At 43.4% G+C, this 22,223-nt stretch overlaps 1 protein-coding gene and 1 long non-coding RNA gene across 2 annotated transcripts; one reads left to right on the top strand and one right to left on the bottom strand.

Annotated features, from left to right (window-relative positions):
- Positions 1 to 17,902: 17,902 nt before the first annotated feature.
- LOC147976861 (uncharacterized) lies at positions 17,903 to 19,706 on the bottom strand. Its single transcript, XM_087519080.1, has 2 exons — positions 19,435 to 19,706; positions 17,903 to 19,024 (listed from the first exon to the last, which is right to left on the bottom strand). The coding sequence occupies exons 1-2, from the start codon at positions 19,663 to 19,665 to the stop codon at positions 18,080 to 18,082; spliced, it is 1,176 nt and encodes a 391-aa protein (XP_087375206.1). The 5' UTR covers positions 19,666 to 19,706; the 3' UTR covers positions 17,903 to 18,079.
- A 638-nt stretch (positions 19,707 to 20,344) lies between these two features.
- LOC147976860 (uncharacterized) lies at positions 20,345 to 21,120 on the top strand. The gene is made up of 3 exons (XR_015602181.1): positions 20,345 to 20,639; positions 20,748 to 20,805; positions 20,893 to 21,120. It is a non-coding gene; the product is annotated as an uncharacterized LOC147976860 (long non-coding RNA).
- Positions 21,121 to 22,223: the final 1,103 nt, after the last annotated feature.

Here is a 22,223-nt window from a genome sequence, read left to right as displayed (position 1 = left end):
AGGCTATGTAGATACTCTAGATAAATGATTACTAAAATGTAGTAATTTATTCAAGATGTGTTATATGCATATGGTGATGTTCTTCATGATGTTGTGCTAATGTTGACTGCATATGATTTTTCCTTAAGGCGACACGAATGATGTCAATGTCATGGGGATACATGGTATGAGGCACACTGATGGCATAAGCTACCTTGCACCTTATTACACTCTTGACATGAAGATCATGGTGACCAATTCTCCTTTTCTGCATCATAGAGAAACCCTGAACTACTATCATACGTAAGTGAAAATGTTAGGTGGGGCAATACTAGTTCTCACTGATGTGTTACTAAGAAATTAGTGCATATCTTTCTTAGGATTAGACGAATCCCATAAAGGAATAAAGACAATTATAGACCATTTCCCATTTAATTTCACTTTTGATTAGAGGGGACCCATTCAACTCAACATCAACTTCATCAGTTTTGTGCTCTTGAGATTAATCTTAATTTTTTTACTCTTTATTATAGTAAATTGCTATAATTTTCTCAATTACACCACCATATTGCTTGGGGTACAAACAGTTTTTTGTAGGCACAAGTGAAGAAACTCAACGAGAGATAAACAATGAATTCCTTAGCTCCTCATGATTCATTACCGTTACTTTGTAAACTTGCAATGATAATCATGTGTACGTGCATGATATCACATATCATCTGAATAATATCGATCAGAGTCTTATGTTATGCAGACCATCAGAGTGCAGGATAAAAGATCAAGTTGGTCAGACTACCAAGAAAATATTTCAGCTATCCACAAATGAAAAAATGGAGGATATATATCTATGTGAGGGAGTGAGAATGATTGGAATCTTCATAAAAAAGGTAACAGAAAATCCATTAATAGAGGCAACTGGAAGAATTTGGTGGGTGTGCCCGGTCAGTCTACTTTCCCGTGTGTTTTACCTACTGCTCCAAATTTTAGCAATCATACTTTAGTTGGTAGTGCTGATAAAGTATTAGCTTGATTAAGAGATATTAAGGTAAATATTTGGACACCGTACATACTATTATGGTGTGAAGTGTGTTTACTGCTAGTAAGAAGAAACCAAACAGTATGGCTTTTGATTAGGAGTCAAAACTAGAGAGTGTTGACCATGTAAAGAGAATCCTCATTTCTAAAATTATACACGATTATAATTTACAGCTGGTTTAATCCAACAAAACTAAAAGTGGAACCCTGGAAAGAGAAACTTCATTCCTGAAAATATACGATTACAAATTAAAGTTTGTGGAGTCTCAGGAAACTAAAAAGGATATCCTATTACCAAACTTCTTATTGATGCATGTAGCAGATCTAACTGTACATGCTTTTTTCTCTCTGGCAAGGGTTTATATAGTGGGGCCTTGTTAAGTTTTAATGGTGAGTTTATTAGTTTTCAAATTATCACAAAAAAATCCATGTTTGCAAAGTTGTATATATACGATACCGGCTACTACATAATGTGAAGGGCAGTTTCCTTTAATTCTTGTAAGACCCCTTCCTAGGGTGTTTATCAGATCATATATATTTGATTTTGGACATGAGCTTGGAAAAATCTAAGATAACTAATCTGTTTAGATTTGAATTGTGTTCATTCATAAGGAATGTGCAGAATAATCTGGAGAAAATGGAGGACAAAGTTGCCGGAACAACTAGGTAGAGGAATTTAGAAGGTTTTGTATGATGCTTAGAGCTTCCGTGAGAACAACTTTTCATGTGTGCATATTATTGGAGAAACAGAGAAATCTAGCGCTAACCTGGCTGACAACAACCCACTTGGGGGTTCTTACTAATGAAAATGAGGAACCTCTATTCATATGATCTTGTGTTTTGATAAAGATGTTGATAATGATAATTTCACTCTAGTTAAGTCCGACATTTTTTTAAAAGTTAATGTGGTAGTGTCATGACCTATGACTAGAAGTCGAACAAATAATGTTGAGAGATACACAATAGTGGTGGTAAATATGCCTAGTGCAACAAACAGTCTCATCTTACCCTCGAAAACCTAAATATATTTTTGATGTCTAGTCATTGGGAAGAAATGTGTCCCGCTTAGTAATTGTCAGGAAGTTGGCGAGAGATGTTTGTGATTATAATCCCCCTTTTTATTTCAAGAGGTGATGTGAATGTGAATCCCCCTAAAAATAGATAATTTTGTTTTGAGATAAGCCTGGGTTATGAATGAAGCATTTCTTCCCCCTGTAGAACAAATTTGGAATAAACTTGTTAGATACAACCATATTGATATTCTTAACATGAAACTCAAAAGTTGTAAAATATTTTTCAAGGGTTGGGGCTCCAATTCTTTGGGACATTCCAAAAATAGAAAAAAAAACTCAAATTTTTGCTATCAAGGAGTTGGAGGAAATCATACCTTTTGAACCGAGTTGCACTATAGAAGAACCAGTATTTGTGTTGATTTGAATGGAATTCTTGTTAATGAGGAATTCTATTGGTTGCTGCAATCTGATGAGAGGTGGCTACTGAAAAGTGATCAAAATACCTCATATATTCATAAAATTTCTAAAAGTTTTTTTACTAATTCATTGCCTTACCGTAGATGGGGCTAATCTCCTAGCTCATACTTCTTGACCTTGCTAAGATATTTTATCTGCATCCTGATACTTGGAATTAAAATGCAAAACTTTCTTATTTAGACAATTAATCTTTAACTCGGCCTTTTATTGATGATGAGGTTGAAGAGGCATTTTTTCGATGGACAGTAATAGATATTTTGGACTTGACAACATACCTACAGAGTTATTTAAATGATGTTGGTATATTGTGAATAATGATATTATGAAGGCATTTAATGCCTTTCATGCCAGAAAACTACTGTGGTATTGTAACTTTACTTCCTAAAGTGGTTGGGGTAATAAAATTTAGCAATTTTGACCTATATGTCTGCTTAAAATTTTATATAAGTGGATCACTAAGGCTTTAGAAATTATAGTGGGCCAATTTAAGAAGTGAGTGGGTATCGTGCTCAATTGATTATGAAAAAGCATACAACAAGGTGAATTCAGACTTCCTTATGTAATGTCTTGAAAATTTAGGTTTAAGTCATGCATGGTGTAGTTGGATAGAAAACATACATCATAATGGCACTGTGAGTGTTAAGTTGAATACAACAACTCGTGCATGTTTTGAAGGTCATAAAGGAGTCAAACAAGGCCCCCTCTCCCTAGTCCTCTTTACCCTGAATGTGGATTATTAATTTGAATAAAATGGTTAAATATGCACACAGAAATAATATGTGATTGGCTTACCTCCTCACGATATTGACAAGCGGGTAGCTATAAAAATTGTTTTATATTTGGACATCCAATTCCAGTATTTCCTTTTCTGTCTCTAGATCTTCTAATCTTTTCTCTTCCAGGTTCTCAAAGAATTATCCCTAGGCATGTCATCTTTCATCATCTTAACTTTCATAATGAAAACCAACCACCACGCTATCACACTTTTTCACCTTCATGTGCCTTGTGTCTTTTATTCAGAACATTCTCTTAACCAGTTTCAGTCACAACTTTTGCAACAATGACATCTCTGACATTTTATTGAGTTTCATTTATCTATAATGAATCTTCACAATAGCCATTCGATTTGCATGCTCAATAGCATATACTCCCTCCATTCCTCAATATAAGTCTTTTTAGAGATTCCAACTGGGACTACATACGGAGCAAAATGAGTGAATATGTTGGAAATATGCCCTAGAGGCAATAATAAAAGCATTATTATTATATTTCCTTGTTCATGATAATTGTCTTTATTCATGCTATAATTGTGTTATCCGGAAATTGTAATACATGTGTGAATAACAGACACCAACATGTCCCTAGTAAGCCTCTAGTTGACTAGCTCGTTGATCAACAGATAGTCATGGTTTCCTGACTATGGACATTGGATGTCATTGATAACGAGATCACATCATTAGGAGAATGATGTGATGGACAAGACCCAATCCTAAGCATAGCACAAGATCGTATAGTTCGTTTGCTAGAGTTTTCCAATGTCAAGTATCTTTCCTTAGACCATGAGATCGTGTAACTCCCGGATACCGTAGGAGTGCTTTGGGTATACCAAACGTCACAACGTAACTGGGTGACTATAAAGGTAGACTACGGGTATCTCCGAAAGTGTCTGTTGGGTTGACATGGATCAAGACTGGGATTTGTCACTCCGTATGACGGAGAGGTATCACTGGGCCCACTCGGTAATGCATCATCATAATGAGCTCAAAGTGACCAAGTGTCTGGTCACGGGATCATGCATTACGGTACAAGTAAAGTGACTTGCCGGTAACGAGATTGAACGAGGTATTGGGATACCGACGATCGAATCTCGGGCAAGTAACATATCGATTGACAAAGGGAATTGCGTACGGGGTTGATTGAATCCTCGACATCGTGGTTCATCCGATGAGATCATCGTGGAGCATGTGGGAGCCAACATGGGTATCCAGATCCCGCTGTTGGTTATTGACCGGAGAGTCGTCTCGGTCATGTCTGCTTGTCTCCCGAACCCGTAGGGTCTACACACTTAAGGTTCGGTGACGCTAGGGTTGTGAAGATATGTATATGCAGTAACCCGAATGTTGTTCGGAGTCCCGGATGAGATCCCGGACGTCACGAGGAGTTTCGGAATGGTCCGGAGGTAAAGAATTATATATAGGAAGTGCTGTTTCGGCCGTCGGGACAAGTTTCGGGGTCACCGGTATTGTACCGGGACCACCGGAAGGGTCCCGGGGGTCCACCGGGTGGGGCCACCTATCCCGGAGGGCCCCATGGGCTGAAGTGGGAGGGAACCCAGCCCATAGTGGGCTGGGGCGCCACCCCCCTAGGGCCCATGCGGCTAGGGTTGAGGGGAAACCCTAAGGGGGGCGCCCCCTTGCTTGGGGGGCAAGCCCCCCACCCTAGGCCGCCGCCCCCCCTAGCACCCCTATATATAGTGGGGGAGAGGAGGGACTTCATACCCCAGCCCCTGGCGCCTCCCTCTCTCCCCGTTACGTCTCTCTCTCGTAGTATAGGCGAAGCCCTGCTACTGTGACGCCCTGCATCCACCACCACGCCATCGTGCTGCTGGATCTTCGTCAACCTCTCCTTCCCCCTTGCTGGATCAAGAAGGAGGAGACGTCTCCCGTCCCGTACGTGTGTTGAACGCGGAGGTGCCGTCTGTTCGGCGCTTGGTCATCGGTGATTTGGATCACGTCGTGTACGACTACATCATCACCGTTCTTTGAACGCTTCCGCACGCGATCTACAAAGGTATGTAGATGCATCCGATGGCTCGTTGCTAGTTGAACTCCTAGATGGATCTTGGTGAAACGAGTAGGAAATTTTTTGTTTTCTGCAACGTTCCCCAACAGTGGTATCAGAGCTAGGTCTATGCGTAGTTCTTCTTGCGCGAGTAGAACACAATTTGTTGTGGGCGTAGATTTGTCAACTTTCTTGCCGCTACTAGTCTTATCTTGCTTCAGCAGTATTGTGGGATGAAGCGGCCCGGACCAACCTTACACGTACGCTTACGTGAGACCGGTTTCACCGACTAACATGCACTAGTTGCATAAGGTGGCTGGCGGGTGTCTGTCTCTCCCACTTTAGTTGGAGCGGATTCGATGAACAGGGTCCTTATGAAGGGTAAATAGAAGTTGACAAATCACGTTGTGGCTTTAACGTAGGTAAGAAGACGTTCTTGCTAGAACCCTAATTCAGCCACGTAAAACTTGCAACAACAATTAGAGGACGTCTAACTTGTTTTTGCAGCAAGTGGTTTGTGATATGATATGGCCAAAGTTGTGATGAATGATGAATGATCTATATGTGATGTATGAGATGTTCATGTTATTGTAATAGGAATCACGACTTGAATGTCGATGAGTATGAAAACCGGCAGGAGCCATAGGAGTTGTCTTTATTCTTTTATATGACCTGCGTGTCATTGAGAAACGCCATGTAAATTACTTTACTTTATTGCTAAACGCGTTAGCCATAGTAGTAGAAGTAATAGTTGGCGAGCAACTTCATGGAGACACGATGATGGAGATCATGATGATGGAGATCATGGTGTCAAGCCGGTGACAAGATGATCATGGAGCCCCAAGATGGAGATCAAAGAAGCTATGTGATATTGGCCATATCATGTCAAGTTTATTATTTGATTGCATGTGATGTTTATCATGTTTTGCATCTTGTTTACTTAGAACGACGGTAGTAAATAAGATGATCCCTCATAACAATTTCAAGAAGTGTTCTCCCCTAACTGTGCACCGTTGCTAAAGTTCGTCGTTTTGAAGCACGCCGTGATGATCGGGTGTGATAGATCCTTACGTTCACATACAACGGGTGTAAGACAGTTTTACACATGCAAAACACTTAGGGTTAACTTGACGAGCCTAGCATGTACAGACATGGCCTCGGAACACAGAAGACCGAAAGGTCGAGCATGAGTCGTATAGAAGATACGATCAACATGAAGATGTTCACCGACGTTGACTAGTCCGTCTCACGTGATGATCGGACACGGTCTAGTTAACTCGGATCATGTAATACTTAGATGACTAGAGGGATGTCTAATCTAAGTGGGAGTTCATTAATTTGATTAGATGAACTTAATTATCATGAACTTAGTCTAAAATCTTTGCAATATGTCTTGTAGATCAAATGGCCAACGTAGTCCTCAACTTCAACGCGTTCCTAGAGAAAACCAAGCTGAAATACGATGGCAGCAACTATACGGACTGGGTCCGGAACCTGAGGATCATCCTCATAGCTGCCAAGAAAGATTATGTCCTGCAAGCACCGCTAGGTGAAGCTCCCGTCCCACAGGACCAAGACGTTATGAACGCTTGGCAGACACGTGTTGACGACTACTCCCTCGTTCAGTGCGGCATGCTCTACAGCTTAGAGCCGGGGCTCCAAAAACGTTTTGAGAGACATGGAGCATACGAGATGTTCGAAGAGCTGAAAATGGTTTTTCAAGCTCATGCCCGGATCGAGAGATATGAAGTCTCCGATAAGTTCTTCAGTTGTAAGATGGAGGAAAATAGTTCTGTCAGTGAGCACATACTCACTATGTCTGGGTTACATAACCGCTTGTCTCAGCTGGGAGTTAATCTCCCGGATGATGCGGTCATTGACAGAATCCTCCAGTCGCTTCCACCAAGCTACAAGAGCTTTGTGATGAACTTCAACATGCAGGGGATGCAAAAGACCATTCCTGAGTTGTTCTCAATGCTGAAATCAGCGATGGTAGAAGTCAAGAAGGAACATCAAGTGTTGATGGTCAATAAAACCACTAAGTTCAAGAAAGGCAAGGGTAAAAAGAACTTCAAGAAGGACGGCAAGGAGGTTGCCGCGCCCGGCAAGCAAGCTGCCGGGAAGAAGCCAAAGAATGGACCCAAGCCCGAGACTGAGTGCTTTTATTTCAAGGGAAGCGGTCACTGGAAGCGGAACTGTCCTAAATACTTAGCAGACAAGAAGGCTGGCAAAACAAAAGGTATATTTGATATACATGTAATTGATGTGTACCTTACCAGTACTCGTAGTGACTCCTGGGTATTTGATACCGGTGCCGTTGCTCATATTTGTAACTCACAACAGGAGCTGCGGAATAAACGGAGACTGGCGAAGGACGAGGTGACGATGCGCGTCGGGAATGGTTCCAAGGTCGATGTGATCGCCGTCGGCACGCTGCCTCTACATTTACCTACGGGATTAGTTTTAAACCTCAATAATTGTTATTTAGTGCCAGCTTTGAGCATGAACATTGTATCGGGATCTCGTTTAATTCGAGATGGCTACTCATTTAAATCTGAGAATAATGGTTGTTCCATTTATATGAGAGATATGTTTTATGGTCATGCTCCTATGGTAAATGGTTTATTCTTAATGAATCTCGAGCGTATTGCTACACATATTCATAGTGTGAGTACCAAAAGATGTAAGGTTGATAATGATAGTCCCACATACTTGTGGCACTGCCGCCTTGGTCACATAGGTGTCAAACGCATGAAGAAGCTCCATGCAGATGGACTTTTAGAGTCTCTTGATTGTGAATCATTTGACACGTGCGAACCATGCCTCATGGGTAAAATGACCAAGACTCCGTTCTCAGGAACAATGGAGCGAGCAACCAACTTATTGGAAATCATACATACTGATGTGTGCGGTCCAATGAGTGTTGAGGCTCACGGTGGCTATCGTTATGTTCTCACCCTCACTGATGACTTGAGTAGATATGGGTATGTCTACTTAATGAAACACAAGTCTGAAACTTTGAAAAGTTCAAGGAATTTCAGAGTGAGGTTGAGAATCAACGTGACAGGAAAATCAAGTTCCTACGATCAGATCGAGGAGGAGAATACTTGAGTCACAAGTTTGGCACACACTTAAGAAAATGTGGAATAGTTTCACAACTCACGCCGCCTGGAACACCTCAGCGTAACGGTGTGTCCGAACGTCGTAATCGCACTCTATTGGATATGGTGCAGTCTATGATGTCTCTTACTGATTTACCGCTATCTTTTTGGGGCTATGTTTTAGAGACTGCCGCATTCACTTTAAATAGGGCTCCGTCGAAATCCGTTGAGACGACACCGTATGAATTATGGTTTGGGAAGAAACCTAAGCTGTCGTTTCTAAAAGTTTGGGGATGCGATGCTTATGTCAAGAAACTTCAACCTGAAAAGCTCGAACCCAAGTCGGAAAAATGCGTCTTCATAGGATACCCAAAAGAAACTATTAGGTACACCTTCTACCTCAGATCCGAAGGCAAGATCTTTGTTGCCAAGAATGGGTCCTTTCTAGAGAAAGAGTTTCTCTCGAAAGAAGTAAGTGGGAGGAAAGTAGAGCTTGATGAAGTATTACCTCTTGAACCGGAAACTGGCACAACTCAAGAAAATGTTCCTGAGGTGCCTGCACCGACTAGAGAGGAAGTTAATGATCAAGATACTTCTGATCAAGCTCCTACTGAAATTCGAAGGTCCACAAGGACACGTTCCGCACCAGAGTGGTACGGCAACCCTGTCTTGGAAATCATGTTGTTAGACAACGGTGGACCTTCAAACTATGAAGAAGCGATGGCGGGCCCGGATTCCGACAAATGGCTAGAAGCCATGAAATCCGAGATAGGATCCATGTATGAAAACGAAGTATGGACTTTGACTGACTTGCCCGTTGAACGGCGAGCCATAGAAAATAAATGGATCTTTAAGAAGAAGACAGACGCGGATGGTAATGTGACCATCTATAAAGCTCGGCTTGTCGCTAAGGGTTATCGACAAGTTCAAGGGGTTGACTATGATGAGACTTTCTCACCAGTAGCGAAGCTAAAGTCCGTCCGAATCATGTTAGCAATTGCCGCATTCTACGATTATGAGATATGGCAAATGGACGTCAAAACGGCATTCCTTAATGGTTTCCTTAAGGAAGAATTGTATATGATGCAGCTGGAAGGTTTTGTCGATCCTAAGAATGCTGACAAGGTATGCAAGCTCCAACGCTCGATTTATGGGCTGGTGCAAGCATCTCGGAGTTGGAACATTCGCTTTGATGAGATGATCAAAGCGTTTGGGTTTACGCAGACTTATGGAGAAGCCTGCGTTTACAAGAAAGTGAGTGGGAGCTCTGTAGCATTTCTCATATTATATGTAGATGACATACTTTTGATGGGAAATGATATAGAACTCTTGGACAGCATTAAGGCCTACTTGAATAAAAGTTTTTCAACGAAGGACCTTGGAGAAGCTGCTTATATATTAGGCATCAAAATCTATAGAGATAGATCGAGACGCCTCATAGGTCTTTCACAAAGCACATACCTTGATAAGATATTGAAGAAGTTCAATATGGATCAATCTAAGAAGGGGTTCTTGCCTGTGTTACAAGGTATGAAATTGAGCTCAGCTCAATGTCCGACCACGGCAGAAGATATAGAAGAGATGAGCGTCATCCCCTATGCATCAGCCATAGGTTCTATTATGTATGCCATGCTGTGTACCAGACCTGATGTAAACCTTGCCGTAAGTTTGGTAGGAAGGTACCAAAGTAATCCCGGCAAGGAACACTGGACAGCGGTCAAGAATATCCTGAAGTACCTGAAAAGGACTAAGGAAATGTTTCTCGTTTATGGAGGTGACGAAGAGCTCGTCGTAAAGGGTTACGTCGATGCTAGCTTCGACACAGATCTGGATGACTCTAAGTCACAGACCGGATACGTGTATATTTTGAATGGTGGGGCAGTAAGCTGGTGCAGTTGCAAGCAGAGCGTCGTGGCGGGATCTACATGTGAAGCGGAGTACATGGCAGCCTCGGAGGCAGCACATGAAGCAATATGGGTGAAGGAGTTCATCACCGACCTAGGCGTCATACCCAATGCGTCGGGGCCGATCAAGCTCTTCTGTGACAACACTGGAGCTATTGCTCTTGCCAAGGAGCCCAGGTTTCACAAGAAGACAAGGCACATCAAGCGTCGCTTCAACTCCATTCGTGAAAATGTTCAAGATGGAGACATAGAGATTTGTAAAGTGCACACGGACCTGAATGTAGCACATCCGTTGACTAAACCTCTCCCTAGGGCAAAACATGATCAACACCAGAATTCCATGGGTGTTCGATTCATCACGATGTAACTAGATTATTGACTCTAATGCAAGTGGGAGACTGTTGGAAATATGCCCTAGAGGCAATAATAAAAGCATTATTATTATATTTCCTTGTTCATGATAATTGTCTTTATTCATGCTATAATTGTGTTATCCGGAAATCGTAATACATGTGTGAATAACAGACACCAACATGTCCCTAGTAAGCCTCTAGTTGACTAGCTCGTTGATCAACAGATAGTCATGGTTTCCTGACTATGGACATTGGATGTCATTGATAACGAGATCACATCATTAGGAGAATGATGTGATGGACAAGACCCAATCCTAAACATAGCACAAGATCGTATAGTTCGTTTGCTAGAGTTTTCCAATGTCAAGTATCTTTTCCTTAGACCATGAGATCATGTAACTCCCGGATACCGTAGGAGTGCTTTGGGTATACCAAACGTCACAACGTAACTGGGTGACTATAAAGGTAGACTACGGGTATCTCTGAAAGTGTCTGTTGGGTTGACATGGATCAAGACTGGGATTTGTCACTCCGTATGATGGAGAGGTATCACTGGGCCCACTCGGTAATGCATCATCATAATGAGCTCAAAGTGACCAAGTGTCTGGTCACGGGATCATGCATTACGGTACGAGTAAAGTGACTTGCCGGTAACGAGATTGAACGAGGTATTGGGATACCGACGATCGAATCTCGGGCAAGTAACATATCGATTGACAAAGGGAATTGCGTACGGGGTTGATTGAATCCTCGACATCGTGGTTCATCCGATGAGATCATCGTGGAGCATGTGGGAGCCAACATGGGTATCCAGATCCCGCTGTTGGTTATTGACCGGAGAGTCGTCTCGGTCATGTCTCCTTGTCTCCCGAACCCGTAGGGTCTACACACTTAAGGTTCGGTGACGCTAGGGTTGTGAAGATATGTATATGCAGTAACCCGAATGTTGTTCGGAGTCCCGGATGAGATCCCGGACATCACGAGGAGTTCCGGAATGGTCCGGAGGTAAAGAATTATATATAGGAAGTGCTGTTTCGGCCATCGGGACAAGTTTCAGGGTCACCGGTATTGTACCGGGACCACCGGAAGGGTCCCGGGGGTCCACCGGGTGGGGCCACCTATCCCGGAGGGCCCCATGGGCTGAAGTGGGAGGGAACCCAGCCCATAGTGGGCTGGGGCGCCACCCCCTAGGGCCCATGCGGCTAGGGTTGAGGGGAAACCCTAAGGGGGGCGCCCCCTTGCTTGGGGGGCAAGCCCCCCACCCTAGGCCGCCGCCCCCCCTAGTAGATTCCATCTACTAGAGCCGGCGCCCCCCCTAGCACCCCTATATATAGTGGGGGAGAGGAGGGACTTCATACCCCAGCCCCTGGCGCCTCCCTCTCTCCCCGTTACGTCTCTCTCTTGTAGTATAGGCGAAGCCCTGCTATTGTGACGCCCTGCATCCACCACCACGCCGTCGTGCTGCTGGATCTTCGTCAACCTCTCCTTCCCCCTTGCTGGATCAAGAAGGAGGAGATGTCTCCTGTCCCGTACGTGTGTTGAACGCGGAGGTGCCGTCCGTTCAGCGCTTGGTCATCGGTGATTTGGATCACGTCGTGTACGACTACATCATCACCGTTCTTTGAACGCTTCCGCACGCGATCTACAAAGGTATGTAGATGCATCCGATGGCTCGTTGCTAGTTGAACTCCTAGATGGATCTTGGTGAAACGAGTAGGAAAATTTTTGTTTTCTGCAACGTTCCCCAACAGAATATACACTCTAAACATGTAGTTCTTATTAAACTCACTAAAAAGACTTATATTTAGGAGCGGAGGAAGTACTTGTTGGAGTTTTGCACTAGTAAACATTCCAGTTCTTGAGGTGTATCCAACATACTTAGCAACTGGCTTCATCTGCTTTAGCCAAGAACAATCATCAGTTAAGTGTGGCCCCATTCTACATATCACATAGTGTCCAAGCCTACATCCTTTTGTGTTAAATCTAATATCCTTACACTTACTTTAGGGCTTCCTAACAAATGTTCCAATATTAGTGGAGCCCTGTTCTATCCATTTTAATTATGAATTTATCTAGTAGCACCCCAACACCCCTAGAAAGAGATGGGCCACTTTACATAGAAACTACTACTACCTTTCTTGAAAGCACTAGCAACATTCTAAGTTGGATGTCAACGTATAGCAAGATACATAGTACACTATGGGTCAACTATTGACTACTCTATGCAAGTTGATAAATTAAAGCTCGTATCAAGTACTGCTACTGAAATAACTTAGGGGTTACCTTTCTAAATCATGTTTGCCTGTGGATCACCTAATTATGTTGTTGTGAAAGACTAGAGGAGTCTCCCAAAGAAAAATTAGAACTATCAGCATCCTGAACAACTTCCTTGGCCTAATTAACCTGATCTTTTGACTGATTCCTACCTCAATTGCAGTTCTAGTGAGTCAAATCTTGTAGCCCCATGTTGTTTGTCGGCCCATATCTATACCTATTTTGTTCCTTAGTGTTCTTGTTATTATTGGCCTCAAATCCATTTACCTCCTCTAGCCTAATTTGTCCCCTATTGCCGGGATATCTCTGATTTACTCCCTCCATCTGGGTTATTAGGCCCCTTTTTTTGTGCCAAAGTTTAACCATGAATTTAACTAATAAAATGTGAACTATATGTCACAAAAATTATGCATTGAAAACCTCTTTTAAATAAAAATCCAACAATATATTTTGTGCAACATATACTTTATATATTTTTTTGTAAAATAAATGGTCAAAGTTGGACCCAAAATACAATGGGGCCTAATAAAGCTGAACGGAGTTAGTATTCTCTTGTAGTGAAAATTGTTGTTTGTCCCGCTCTATTTAATCTATCATGCCCCCACGACCTCCATAAGATGTTGCCATAGCTTGCTCTTCAGTTTGTGGTGGAAGGAAGAACCCTAACAATAGATCCCAAGTATCCACAACCTCCTATCCTAGGGAGGGGACCAACACATCAAAATGGCCAAAGGCAGCATATGACGTATTCTCTTTATGTGTTTCCCTTTTCCATTCCATAGGGCCTCCAGGATAAAACAAATCTATTCCAATAGACCCAACAAAAATATTAGAAGGTTCTATGGGTAAAATCCCACACTCCTATCCCTGATTCCTCTCCCACTTAGAATTCCCCATCTCAACGATAGTATAATTTAGAAAAACCAATCACCAGATCAAGCAAATCAAGAAAAGTGTTTACCACTAGTCAGGAGAAACTAAACATCATGCCCTTGGATCATGAGTTAAAACCATGAAAAGAGAATCCTCATTTCTGAAAGTATACATGATTCTAAATTACAGCTTCTGGAATCTGGTTAAACTAAAAGTGCTGAAAAGAGAACCTTCATTTCTGAAAGTATACAAAATTATAAATTAAAGCTTGTGGAGTCTAAGGAAACTAAAAAGGATATTATATTACCAAACTTATTATTGGTGTGTATGGCAGATATAACTGTACATGGTTTTTCTCTCTCTAGCAAGGGTTTATACGATGGTGCTCTATTAAGTTTTAATGGTGAGTTTATCACTTTTTTGAATAATCATAAAAACCCCACTTCTGCAAAGTTGCATATGATCCTGGTTAATTAGTACATAATGGGAAGGGTTGTTTCCTTTAGTTCTTGGCAGGCCCCTTCCTATGGTGTTTTCAGATCATATATCTTTGATTTTGAACATGTGCACGGAAAAAATAGGATAACTAGTCTATTTAGATTTGAATTTTGTTCATTTATAAGGGAAGAGCTCACTAAATTGATGTTAAGCTTGGCACAGACATTATTTTGATTAATCTTCGCGAAGTAGTAAGAGATGTTATGATAGCTTTAACAGGGTGGAATTACAATATAGGAAGTGAAAGTGTGAGGTATAGAAAGATGCTTACATAAGAAATTCATAAAAGAGACATGGGGGTTAATAGTTTAACTTCACATTTTATTGAAATGGATTTAGACAATAGATTACATATAATCTTGAAGGAAGATAAAATAAATTGGTACAAAGGTCTAAATATAAGAATTTGGTAGATGAGCATTCAATGGCATCTTATTAATGGCGTAGAAAGAGGAGACACAAATTGTGCCTCGTTTGATTTGCAAGATTTGCATAGGATTTTTGTAGGATTTAGATCCTCTAGAAATTGGCATGCAATGTCGTTTGATTTATAGGATTGTGTTCCACTGGAACCGATCCTACAGGAAATCCATATTTCAGTTTCACAGGAAAACAAATGAGGTTGGACTTCATGGAAATCCTGGAAGGAAGAAAACCCGCACGCATGAGTTCTTGTGGTTTTCCTATATACTACAATAAAATAGCAGTTGCGTGAGAATTCCTCTGTTTTGCTATCCGTGGGATTTCACTGGACAGGGCCTCCTAATCCTCTAGTTTTCCTATTCCCACACTTCACCAATCCTGTAAATCAAACGAGGCCTTATAATACAAGGGGATATAGATGGAATGGTATTAATGCTCTTGAGCATATTGGACCCTTTAGTTTAGAAAAAATATCAAAAAACATGTTTTTAGTACAAGTTTAGGAGAGGAGGGAGAATATATCATGTATAGGGTATTGTAATATGTATATACAATATTTCATGAAAAAATATGCTAGGCTTTATTCTTCAAAAAAAATACAATGAGTGAAGAAACAACAACTTTTATACTCTAAATTTGTTGTTTTTCCCCTACGCACACGAATGAGAGTACTACAATATGTATATGTGTCATTTCTTTTCAATAATTTCAACAATGCACCTTGTGATAATGTACTTGGGATAATGTACCTTGTGTTCATATAATGGTTTAACCTTGCTAGGATTAACTATGCCATTTTAACCTTGTTGCCTAAAAGAGTTGAAGTACAAATCCTCTAGGTGTATATGGCCTATATTTTTGACTAATGTATTGCTCAAAATTTTTACTAAGGCAGTGAATAGAAAAGTCCTTCAAAATAACTGGTAGGTCATATCACCGTACCAGTCGAGATTGCATTTATTAGAGGTAGATTTTTCGTAGATGAAGTAATTCTTTATAGTGAGATACATATGGCTAATACATCATCTACAATGTTTAAGTTTGATTTTGAAAAGAGATATGATAAAACAAATTGTAACCTTCTTAAGGGTTTCCACAGATAGAAGGTTTTCTTGATAATATATAACACGGATAAAAGTAAGAGTTACCAATGTTAGTGCAATTTATATGGTAAATGGATAACCAAGACCATACTTTAGGACAAAAAGGTGAGGCAACCCGGGTGGTACCCTCTTACCTATTCAGTTCAATTCTACTTAAGAGGGCACATATCAATGCCTAAATTAGAATAGTGTTGAACTCAGTTAAAGGAGGCTTAGTTATGTTACATTGTGTAGAATATTTTCTTGTTTGAGGCTGATGTTGCTAATACTACAAAACATATATTTTTATTATATTTATATTTTCTGGTTTAAGTACCAATTTGCATAAAATTGAAGTTTGTTTCTTGGGAAAGGTTAAGAAATTAAGTAGTACTTATATATTTTTATGTGCAAAAATAGCCTATGAAATATTAATGGAACCATGTTCATAGAAATATATGCAACAAGGATTAGAAGCCAACATAAGAGAAAGTAGATAATAAATTAGGGACCTGGCAACAGAAACTCCTTAGTTTCGCACGCGCGGGGGGGGGGGGGGGGGGGTAATCTTGCTCAAGTTCTATATGCGTAACATCATTATTACATGATATCCATGTATGAAATTACAAAAGGACCATGTATAAGGATTGATTTCTCGAGGAAATGATTATTGTGGAAAAGTGACCTCAATCAATGAATCGCCATTGGAGATAGTGCACATATGTTTTGTTGTGTAAGTGGTTATGGGAAATGGACAATGAAAAAGTATGCCAAATGTTCAGCATTGAATTATTTATGTTTGTTCCGTTTGATCTGTTGATCTTCGAAAAAACAAAACCGGTTCATCAAATTGAGAGCCGAATGTATCTCTGCTGAAACATTGGATGGAACCCATTGACGGTGTCCTGACTAAGGGGCCTCTCACCACGTCGACTCTCGGCCTGGTGGGCCTGGCTGAGGACCCCTTTAGGTTCCATCTTAGGCCACTTTGGGCAGCCCATGGAAATAATAAGAAGACTATGGAAGCCTTGCATTAAAGACAAGGACTCCGTATCCGCGGAGGACTCCTCTCCACCGTCGGAGCCGACTAGAACTCTTGTAATCCTAAACCTCTGGTATCTGAGTCGCACTCTTATAATCCTAGGCCTCCAGTATCTTATATAAGCTAGGGCAGGGCTACTCAATATCTCATCGTATAATCTCGAGCAAAAGGAAGCCACACCTTCAGCTATTGTTGCATTTATCAATGATGAAATTAAGCTGCTTGGGGGGGGGGGGGGGGGCTTTCATTGTGTAATTAGGCCGGATAAAGAGTGTCTTGTACAACACGAGGTTTTTTTCTCCTTTCTATGGCCTTGCCATATCACTGTAATTTGCACACTTTTCTCACTTGTTAAATGCAAAGGAAGATCTCTTGATGGTTCTGTATCACAATCCATTCTTGCAAGCACCTCGTTCTGCATGATTATCAAACTATAGCCAATATTTTTTTTGGATGAAAGAGTCTTTCCTTGATTTCACCAAAAGGAAGAAAAGATTTCACTACAAATTTTGCAACTTGACACAGCTGACACTACCCAAAGTTTCAGCAATTCGCAAAAAAAAAATCAATAAGTACAAAGTCACCACAAATGCCTTGTAGTTGACAGAAACATCATCTCCTACCAAAAGCAAATTGTCGGAAAGGCCGGAATAAACCCAAGAAAATCCAAAATGTTCTTTTCCAGTGAATGTTGTTTGGCGACGCCAACCAACACGTACATATACCAAGTGTTGGGAGCTCCTAGGTTTTTCTGTACCAACGCCCGTGACAGTACATCTCAAGCACGTTACTAAGTCTCAGTTATATATATTGTTCTTAAGAGAGTTGTATTAAGACTTTAAGAGTGATGCAAACATTGTGAATTCGTGTACTCTTCTCTTTCCATCCGGAGCTAGCAGTCATGCATCAATTGCAGCCATCAATTGGGAGATCGGATATATATGCAGGTAACCTGTACGTATTGAAGTACATTCAGGCACACATTGCTGGACTGAATTAGGCCATCCACTGGACGTGTCAGGTAACTGAATCACAGGACTAAGAAAACAGTGGCTGCTTCTCACCCATGAGGATTAAACGACAGCTTTAAAAAAAATCAGTTTGATCTAACGGCCGCACACAGAGTTAAAACAGTACAGTACACACACAAGAAATATGCTACGGACAGTTTGTACATTGCAACTCAGCACCAAAACTGGAGCAGACTAAGCTGAGCTAACTACTAAACCTATGAGAGTCAGGCACTACGACATCATCAGTGACTTGAGCGACCGGGCTTTCACAGGCTTCCTCCACCTCTTCTTGAACGGGCCCTTCCTCTTGGTGCCGCAGGGTTGTTTGCCATTGCAGCCAAGCGCTTCCTCATCGCTGCTCTCCTCGTCCCAGCCTGCGATCCCAGTGGTGCCGTCGTTGCCCGTAGGCTTGTTGACTACACGTACTGATGCCGCTGCTTCTTGATGGTTTGAGTCATCAGCTTGTTCCTGACCTGCACTAAAATTAAGTTGCATTTCGGACTGTGCCTCCTCTTTTGGTTGTTTAGCAGGCAGTGGAAGTTCCTGCATGCCATCATCACTGCTCTCCTTGTCACAGCCCACCATCCTAGCGGTGCCAGGCTCGTCGACGACGTGTGCTGATGGCGGGAGCACTGATTGATGGTCTGATTCATTCACTTGTACCTGACAAGCACTAAAATTAAGTTGCATTTCAGATGGTGCCTCCTCTTTCAGAGATTCAGCAAGCAGAATAGGTTCTGGCACGCTGTCGCTGCATGACGTGCGGCGCTTCTTGGTGCCGGGGCCGAACCCCGCATAGTAGTAGAACCCCTCGCCCAGGTCGATGTCGGGCCTCTGTCTACGTGGCTTGTCGCTGACGGGGGGCTTCTGGTCCAAGTGGTACGGGCAGTAGGAGTTGGGCTCACTCGCGGGCCGCTGGCAGCACCACCTCTTGCCGTCATTCTTCCGGCACCTCCACACTCCTTTCTGCACTTTGAACCCCTTATTTGGCTTCGGCTTCCTCTCCATCTTTTCCACAGCTTTGTGCAGTTTCAAGATGACCCCGTCAACCATATCTACGGTCAAGTCTTCCTCCTCCTTGATGGAGCCAGTAGGCATGGTAATGCTTGATGGGAAGAGCCAGCTACCTCGCCAGGAAACACTCATGAAGCAAGTCTCCACGAAGAGCTTCTCCACCTGAATGAGATGGTAATTCGGAAAATAAACGTTAAAGAACGAAAAGAGCTAGCGGCTACTGCTACTGATATTGCTGAACTGAAATGGGGGGCGGGTTGGTAGGGCTCACGACCGACAGATGAACTTGCAGCCCGATTAGCCGCCGCGCCGCCGCCAGACGATCACAGATTACCGCGAGGGAGCTAACTGACGCGCCCTACGGCTAGACCTCGACCCCGCACCACGCGGGTTGGGGGAGCGGAACCCTAGCGACATGGTCCAGACCCCGAATGGTAACCTCCGCAGAGGCGAGCTAGGTAGCGAGGCGGGCATGCTAGCTGCTACAGGGCGTCACGGGAATGCTACAAAGCTGCGGCCAGGCGGGAGAGCACGGGGCAAGGAGCGAGGGGGTCGGGTGGTGAGGAAATTACCTGGGGATCCGAGAGGTCGAGCTGCGCCATGAGGTCCCATGGCGACCGGCTGAGCTCGCAGCAGGGCTCCCCGCCGGAGGAAGTCTTCGGCCCCACGAACCCGGCGCCGGATTCGTGGGCTGGGGCTGGGGCTGGCGGCGGGGGCGGGGGCGGCTCGATTCGGGGCGGCTCCGTGCAGGAGCCCGAGACGGCGGAGCCAAGCAGGCGGGAGGCGGACCTGCGGATCCGCATGGCGGCCGGGGAGGGGCGGGGCGCGAGGGGAGCCCGGGATCTGGAAGGATAGCGAGCAAGGTAGGGTTTGAGATTTGTGTGAGAGGCAGCAGCAGGATGTCGATACGAGAGGAGGCCGCTGGAGAGGACGAAGGCTTTAGTGTCACTGTGTGAGTTCGAGCAGGGGCCCACTCGTCAGTCAAGCAGTCGTGAGTCAAGCAGCCGATTGTTCACGTAATGAGGCTTTGTACAATAGGAGGTGTTTAGAAGAGGTGCTTAAAGAAATAAATCAAGATTTTTTAAGCACTGATGCTTATTTGTACAGGCTAGCGTCTACCCTGTACAAATAAGCACCGATGCTTTAGAAAAATCCGGTTTATTTTTCTAAACATCCCTCTAAGCATCTTCCATTGTATAAGGCCTCACTAGTAGAAAAGAGGACAACAGTCCAGGCCGGGTCAGCCCATTAGTCTCGGTTCAGTCTAGAACCGGGACCCATGAGAGCATTGGACCCGGTTCGTGAGCCCAGGGGGCCGGCCGGGCCACGTGGGCCATTGGTCTCGGTTCGTCTGGACCTTTTGGTTCCGGTTGGTGGGACGAACCGGGACCAATGGCCTCGCTCCTGGCCCACCATCATTGGTCCCGGTTGGTGGCACGAACCGGGTCCAAAGGCTCCCCTTTAGTCCCGGTTCATGCCACCAACCGGGACCAATGATGTGCCTATATATACCCCCTCGCGTAAGAGCAGAGCACACTGCTCTGTTTTTTTCTGGCCGAGGGGGAGAGGGCTTGGTGGTGCTCTAGCTCATCTCCTATGCACACAAGGTGTTCGATGGAATGCCCGAGCCACACTACTTAAGCTTTCTCCTCTCCAAGCTCGATCTTCAAACTCCATTTTCCTCAATATTTGTCTAGGTTTAGCGGTCCGTCACGCCCCGTCCCCGTCTTCACCGTCGTCGATCACCCGCGCCGAGCTCATCGCCGGCACCACCGTGGTGAGCCTCTTGTTCTTATCTTCTTTTTGAAAGGAAAAAATATTCTTACTTGTATGTTACATAGATACTTGTATTATTTTCTTACTTTTATTATTGCATCTTATATAGTGCGATGGTTTTGGTATCCGCCCCCGTCGGCCCTCGTCCTGTCTATGATTCGGATGTGGTATATATATTATCTTTATATCTATTGGTTCATTTATTGTTTATAAAAATTATGCCGACCAACGTGACATAGATTTTATTTATGTAGGATGTATGTGAATCGGAAATTCCAACCGACCCTATTGTCGAGAGGTTAAATTTAGTTGAAGAAGAAAACAATTTGTTGAAGGAAAAAATAAAAAAATTGAGGAGGAGAAGATGATATTGGAGTTGCATGTTGCGGATGTCGTCGATGATCACAAGATCAAGATGGACGCAATGCGCTTGAAGATTAGAAAGATTAGAAAATATGCCATTCATACCGAGGCTTGGTATCATTATGCCGTTGGATCAATTGTTACCTTGGTTGCGATTATGATCGCATTTGTTTTCGCATTGAAATGTTTTACATAGTTTCAATGTATGGTTTAATTAATTAGTGTTGGGGAACGTGGTAATTTCAAAAAAATTCCTACGCACACGCAAGATCATGGTGATGCACCGCAACAAGAGGGGAGAGTGTTGTCTACGTACCCTCGTAGACCGGAAGCGGAAGCGTTATAACAACGCGGTTGATGTAGTCGTACGTCTTCACGGCCCGGCCGATCAAGCACCGAAACTATGGCACCTCCGAGTTTTTGCACACGTTTAGCTCGATGACGATCCCCGGACTCCGATCCAGCAAAGTGTCGGGGATGAGTTCCGGCAGCACGACGGCGTGGTGACGATCTTGATGTTCTACCGTCGCAGGGCTTCGCCTAAGCACCGCTATAATATTATCAAGGATTATGGTGGAGGGGGGCACCGCACACGGCTAAGAGATCAATGATCAATTGTTGTGTCTCTGGGGTGCCCCCCTGCCCCCGTATATAAAGGAGTGGAGGAGGGGGCCGACCAAGGAGGGTGGCGCGCCCAAGGGGGGGAGTCCAACTCCCACCGGGAGTAGGACTGCCCTTTTTCCTATTAGGAGTAGGAGAGAGAAGGAAGAGGAAGGAGGGAGGAAGGAAAGGGTGGCCGGCCCCCTTCCCAATTCGGATTGGGCTTGGGGGGCCGCGCCCCCTCCCTTGCTCCTTTCCCCTCCTTTCCACTAAGGCCCAATAAGGCCCATATACCTCCCGGGGGTTCCGATAACCTCCCGGTGATCCGGTATTGTCCCAATCTTACCCGGAACCTTTCCGGTGTCCAAATATAGTCGTCCAATATATCGATCTTTATGTCTCTACCATTTCGAGACTCCTCGTCAAGTCCGTGATCACATCCGGGACTCCGAACAACCTTCGGTACATCAAAATATATAAACTCATAATGAAACTGTCATCGTAACGTTAAGCGTGCGGACCCTACGGGTTCGAGAACAATGTAGACATGACCGAGACACGTCTCCGGTCAATAACCAATAGCAGAACATGGATGCTCATATTGGTTCCTACATATTCTACG

Source organism: Triticum urartu, chromosome 4A (assembly GCF_056163025.1).
Source record: "Triticum urartu cultivar PI428250 chromosome 4A, HENAU_Tu73, whole genome shotgun sequence".
NCBI classification, from domain to species: domain Eukaryota; kingdom Viridiplantae; phylum Streptophyta; class Magnoliopsida; order Poales; family Poaceae; genus Triticum; species Triticum urartu.
The sequence above is the reverse complement of the archived record's forward strand: the minus strand, read 5'-3'. Positions and strand labels throughout refer to the sequence as shown.

Bases quoted from the DNA above. Each gene is read 5' to 3' on its own strand.
- LOC147976861 (XM_087519080.1), bottom strand. From the start codon at position 19,665: ATGCGGATCCGCAGGTCCGCCTCCCGCCTGCTTGGCTCCGCCGTCTCG. The intron at 19,025-19,434 runs GTAATTTCCTCA...CATCTCATTCAG, and splicing joins TCGACCTCTCGGATCCCCAG to GTGGAGAAGCTCTTCGTGGA.